The sequence below is a fragment of the Psammomys obesus genome, unplaced genomic scaffold (assembly GCF_907164565.1).
Source record: "Psammomys obesus unplaced genomic scaffold, mPsaObe1.curated_primary_1811, whole genome shotgun sequence".
Lineage (NCBI taxonomy): Eukaryota > Metazoa > Chordata > Mammalia > Rodentia > Muridae > Psammomys > Psammomys obesus.
Genome location: NW_026585895.1, coordinates 7,690,333 through 7,696,332, shown reverse-complemented (window position 1 = coordinate 7,696,332; position 6,000 = coordinate 7,690,333). Strand labels below are relative to the sequence as shown.

Sequence of the window (6,000 nt, the reverse complement as noted above, 5' to 3'; positions counted from 1 at the left end):
CTCTCTGCACACACACACACACATACACACACACACTCTGCACACACACACACACACTCTGCACACACACACACACTCTCTGCACACACACACACACACACTCTGCACTCTCTGCACACACACACACACACACACACACTGCACATGCTGCGCTGCCATGCTCGTCCTGTGCAAGCCCATTTAGCACATTTAGGGTCTACACTTTTTCTGGGTGAGCGCCATATTGTGTAATAATGAAAGTGTTGGCTGAAATAACCAGTCGATAAACAGGCCAAGCCGTGCCCTCCATTTCCTGCCGTAGTCCTCTTGAGGCCGTCATTTGTCTGCTGCTTGTTCTTCAAGGCGGGGTCTCTCTTGACGGCTCGGCCTGCCCTTGAGCTGGTGGTCTTCCCACTTGAGAACTAGCACAACTCAGTGTCTGTCAAGCTCGGCGCACAGGAGAGACTCAACCGAGGCCCCTTCCGACATGTGCTTCAACGGCCTCAGCTCCTGAGGTTCCCTGTCACACCTGTTCTGTCGTGAGATGAGGCTACAGCTCAGGCTCCAAGGTCCCCTGCATATAAACTGCACCGTGACAGCGCAACACAAAATTAACTGCCTTGTTAAGCTTCCTTCCTGATGTTCTCAGCATCGCCGAGTGAGGGGAAATGTGTGTTCTATCAGAAATTTGCCAAAACGACACTGCTCTCTTTATCTTTAGCAGCTTCTAGAACTAGTGACATAAAACTATGGAAAAATAAATTCTAGAATGAATCTTTAAAAATCACCACAGAACAAAGAGTTTTTGTTTGTTTGTTTGTTTTGAGGTTCTGTTTTGTTTGTTCATTCGTTTTCTTGGCCAGCCTTTACTTTGAATTATGAAATCACAAAGTAATTAAAAAAATTCCGAAAAGTACTAAAGATATAGTTGCTAAAACAGTTTCCTTTCCTGGACCAATGAAAGAGCCTGACAAGGTGACAGCAGAATGCAGACAGAAGCCTGACCTGGCGGGGTAGGACCTGGCTGGGTAGGGCCAGCAAGGAAGACAAAGGGAAACAGGACGCCTGTAGCTTTGGAATCCTGTGGCCAAGGTCCCCAGAGCCGGGTCAGGTCAGGAGACTTAGTGTTAAGTCTTAAGACATCACACACATTCAAGTGAACCTTAGCAACAGAATGAATATGAATAGTAGCACACACATTAATCCCATAATTATATTATTCCAAGTAACACTTTTAAACACTGGCACCCTTCCCTTTTCCAGGAAGTACACTGGGGCTGGAGAGGGCTCAGTGGTTAAGAACATCACCCACTTTCCAACAGGCCTCAGGCTCAGTTCTAGGATCCACGGGACAATGCACAACTGATGGTAACTCCAGTCCCAGGGGAATCTGGCGCCCTCTGCTGGACTCCACAGGTACCACATACATGTGATGCCCAGACTTAAATCCAGGCAAACACTTAAACACACAAAATAAAAGTAAAAATTCAAACACGTTTTTAAGGTTCCTGCCTACCTTCTCGGCATTTGAGTGGAAGGCGATCGCCATCTCCAGCCTGTGCACTCTCTCCTCAGAGGCTACTGTGAACTGCTTCCACACTCTGTTCAGCCGAGGCAGCGTGTCCCCCGAGGAGCGGGAAGCACAGCGCAAAGACTGGCACAGCACAACGGTGGCCTGCAGCAGCTGCCTGCCGTAGTCGTAAGTGCTCTAGGAAGGAAAATCACCACCGGGTTAGACATAAACAGGTCACAGAAGGGGGAGGGACAGGGTGTGGCACCACATCAATATTGCACAGCCCCGTGGCTTCCGGGATCGGCACACACAATCAACAAATGCAGCCGTTTGTCTGGTTAGCTTCACGCTTTGAGTCGCTGCAGGCTTCCATCCGTATACTGTGCTCACCGACTCGGTCGGCTAAACTCTGCTGGCCAAACAATGCCAGCTCTCTGATTACCAGAAGGAGGCGGTGAAGTTAGCTACACTCCTTATATTACGTACAGGAGTGTAACCCTGTGCGCTCTGTATTAGGGGAAATCCACAAACGTGTTCTCAGTCCCCAAATAATTGTGTATCCGTGTGCTACCTCTGGTGAGATGGCGGGACTGCTGCTTCTACTTTGCGGTTATTAACAAACACCTCACCTCAGTGCTGTGAACTGTTAGCTGGTCCCCACGGCGGCACAACCCATAATGCAAAGTACAGGGAGCGCGGAGGCCCTACACTCAGGAGGCAAGTCCTCGAGTTCAGGTGGGCCAATCTAGTGCGCCAGCTGGCACCCTCTTAGCTGTGGGTAGCAAAGCTGAGCTTCGCAGACCTGGAAGGTGAGGCTGCGCTATAATCTTACAGAAAGCCACACAGACTGCACCTACAGCGAAGGCAAGTTCCGTCTGTACCTGTGCGACATCCACGAATTTTCTATGCTTTTCCAGTAAAACCTTTGTTTCCTGAGCCTCATCGCCCAGCCTGGTGTGGGTCTTGAGCAGGGCGTCCAGAAGTTCACTTAGCCATTCCACCGCCTACAGGAAAGTACAGAAGAAAGCTGGAATCAGAGCTCTTTTCTTGCGTTAAATCTGCATAAAAATTATCTTTGGTTAGTTAGTTCTTTAATTATAAGAACTAAAACCTTGGTTTTAGCATTCATTCAATGCCATACTCTATGAACTAATGTTTCCCCTGCTCCTCAAATGCTGTCTCAAATGCTAAGGCTGGACCTCAGTGTAAAACTAGCAACACATAATACAAGGCCATGGGCCCCTATAATACAGTTCTGCTGGGATCAATACAGATATGGATTCTGAGAATAGTAAGTTCTCTCTACACAATCAAGATTGTGTAAATAAGTTCTGACACTAAACACATGATTGCATCAAGTTGTTTATGCAGGGCTGAGAATTGTTCTGTGGGGTGGAAAGCCATGTGCTTCACTAGCCTTCATTCCAGGACAGGACTAACAACCGAGCTGACAAAAATATTAATAAATGTTCTGAATCTCTAAATCCACACAGGGTTACCAAGGGGTGAGTCAAATGGGATCAGCAAACCAGATGGAGCACCGAGTCTTATTCCCTACAGGAGAAACAAGAGCCTGATGGGATAAGCGGACTTTCTCAGCATCACAGGAGTCCACTCTTCATAGCTCCGTGAGGTTAACCTTCTGAGTTAAAGTGTAATGAACTTCATCTAAGCTAGCCTCCTGGGCAGGGGTTGCAGGCCTTACCTGGGAAGCATCCTCCTCACACTTAAACAACTGCACCATCTGAAGCATCTTCAGCCGCCGCACGTCCACCATGTCCTCACATCTAACGGACCAAACACAGGCTCAGCTCACTCTTCAGGCAGCGTGTGACAGATCACTAAAGTACTTAGTCCTACGCTATGGAGACTGCAACTATGTTGTACTGGCTTGTCAGAAGTTTATGAATATCTAGTCTATTATCTATGTTACATCAAGACCTCAAAATACCTGGAATGATACTGAATGACAAACCCTCTTGAGGATAGCATGGATTCTGCAAAATATTGAAGCAAAGCATAAATGCAGTTTACCCAAGGAAAACCCATCGCCAACTTTATTAAACAATCTTCAAAGATAAAAGTATGAAAGTTTAGAAGATGATATTTTGTGGAAATCTAAAATATTTTATCAAATTATATTCTCTAAAATAATCTTAAATTCTTAATTAAAAACTTATATCTATACTCTTTAGGAAGAAAACCCACAGATGTTTTGAGTTTAGACAAACACAATGCAGAGCATTGTCTAATCTCACTGTGGCCTGCACACATAACATACAGAGCAAATGCCAACAGTCCTGGTGTAGCTAGATCTGGCCCATTTCTTCCATTCCCACACAGTTCTGTGATGAGAAGCAGGAAGGGGACTCCTGAAAAGCTCCACATACCAGAAACAAGGAATTTAACCAGGTCCCAGGCTCTACAGTCAGCATTCCTGAAGAAAGCCTAATGATAACACAGAACTAGCTACCAACAGGTTACTTTTTAAATAAGTACTTCTCAATTACAGCCTAATGTTACAGCATAGCTTGTTAAGGTTCCTCTACAAGTGACAGGAGAAAAATGTAAGAAGTATGCAAGACCCCTTCATAATAAAGATGATTAACACATGTAAGCTCATACATATTTTGTGTCGTCGGGAAATAAGACAGTTTAGCTTAAGTTTAACTTGTATATCATCTAAGCACACATGAGTCAGATTGGAAAATGGTCATGGGAAATGATAAAAACTCCTACAGACCCATGGAAAGCACGCTGTGGGGGTGGAGAGGAAAAAGGGACTTTCCTAGCACAAGCATCCACTGGATAGAAAACAAGAGAAAAGGGAAGTAGTCCTGGACACATGAAAACCACAGTGTATCTGAAAAACAAAGCAAGAGCAACTCTGTGGCATTTATGGACACTAGGACCCAGAGCTGAAGGTGGCCTCCCACATATCCTAACAACATGATTTCATTGCAGAAGACAGGCCCAGTGCAATCTCACCCTGTGAGCCATCTTCAGGCCAGCTTCTCTCTCACCAGAAGTCCATGCCCCCCTCCCCCCCATGGGGGGGGGATGATGAACATGGGCATGAGACCGTTGAGGCCTCACAGCTCTCCTCTGGTTGTGAACTGAAGGCTGATAAAGAGGATTACTTTAATATAGATAATGGTGCCAGGCTCGGGGGTAAATGCCTGTAATCCCAGCACTCAGGGAGGCAGAGGCAGGTGGATCTCTGTGAGTTCAAGGACAGCTTGGTCTACAAAGCAAGTCCAGGACAGTTAAGGCTACACAGAGAAACCCTGTCTCAAAAACAAAACAAAACAAAACAAAACAAAAAGATGGATAATGGTGAAATGAGCACCATTTGTCAAGAAAGGTCAATTTAGATACTGAGGCTAAAGATGAATTACATACAGCTGAGGCAGAATTGGTGAATTACAGGGCAGTCCAATTAAAGTAACAGACTCAAGTGTGCAAAGAGTTGTACAAGCACCAGGTGGGGCCATTGAACACCACCACCTGTGGTCTTCAGGCCCAGGCAGACCCCAGGGCCTGTGCACCTTAGTGCACATCACCTAGTAATGTGGAACAGGATACAGAGCCAGAAGACAGAGGTGAAGAGGGTGCAAAACTCCTAAGTATGTCTGGGAATGGATCTGCACCTGAAAGTGGTAACAAGGTTCCACAGAAAAAAGGAAAGCTTGATGAAGATGATGATGATGATGAGAAAACTGATGAAGCAGCTCCAGTAAAGGAGTCTGTATGACATACTCCAGCCAAAAATGAAAAAAAAAAAAAAAATCAAACCAGAATGGAAAAGACTTAAAAAATATCAACGCCATGATCAAAAGGTCAAAAATCCAAAGCAAAAAAAAAAAAACAAAACAAAAAAACAAAAAAAAACCACCCAAAGGACCAAGTTCTGTAGAAGATGTTAAGGCAACGATGCAAGCAAGTATAGAAAAGAGGGTTCTCTTCTCAGAGTGGAAGCCAAGTTCATCAATTACGTGAAGAGCTGCTTCCAGATGACTGATGCTTCCAGATGGCTCCTCAAGATCTCTGACAGTGGAGGAAGTCGCACCCCACAGTAAGGACACTGCAGGTGCAGGGCAAGGAGCAGAAGGGATCCCTGCCCTGTGACTCTTCATTATGTAGATGGGAATTTCTGTGAAATTCTCTTCACGACTCAAGTGTGCATACTCCACAAAGCCATGCCGGGTTACATATCTGTACCTATTCTTGCCTCTGTAATTTTTGTTTTGTTTTTATGGAGACAGGGTTTCTTGGTGTTCCCTTGGCTGTCCTAGAGCCAGCTGGCCTTGAACTCACAGAGACCCACTTGCCTCTGTCTCCTGAGTGCTGGGGTTACAGGTGTGCGCCATGGTTTTGCTTCCGTAATGTGAATCTTTTACTTTCTAACACTGTCAGGGCACTGTTATAGACTGAGTCTCTAGAGCAATGCTTCTCAACTTTCCTACTGCTGTGACTCTTTAATACAGTTCCTTATGTTGTTGTGACCC

General features: G+C 45.5%; 1 protein-coding gene and 1 pseudogene across 2 annotated transcripts in view; one reads left to right on the top strand and one right to left on the bottom strand.

Moving 5' to 3' along the window:
- The window catches only part of Sestd1 (SEC14 and spectrin domain containing 1), a 93,452-nt gene that overhangs the window by 8,077 nt on the left and 79,375 nt on the right, over positions 1 to 6,000 (bottom strand). For both annotated transcript variants that reach the window (XM_055600053.1, XM_055600054.1), the window contains 3 exons: positions 3,198 to 3,279; positions 2,374 to 2,496; positions 1,496 to 1,687 (listed from right to left, as the gene is read on the bottom strand). In XM_055600053.1, the coding sequence (XP_055456028.1) occupies positions 1,496 to 1,687; positions 2,374 to 2,496; positions 3,198 to 3,279 (397 nt within the window). The remainder of the gene's footprint in view (positions 1 to 1,495; positions 1,688 to 2,373; positions 2,497 to 3,197; positions 3,280 to 6,000) is intronic.
- On the top strand, positions 4,404 to 5,527 carry LOC129671279 (nucleophosmin-like; annotated as a pseudogene).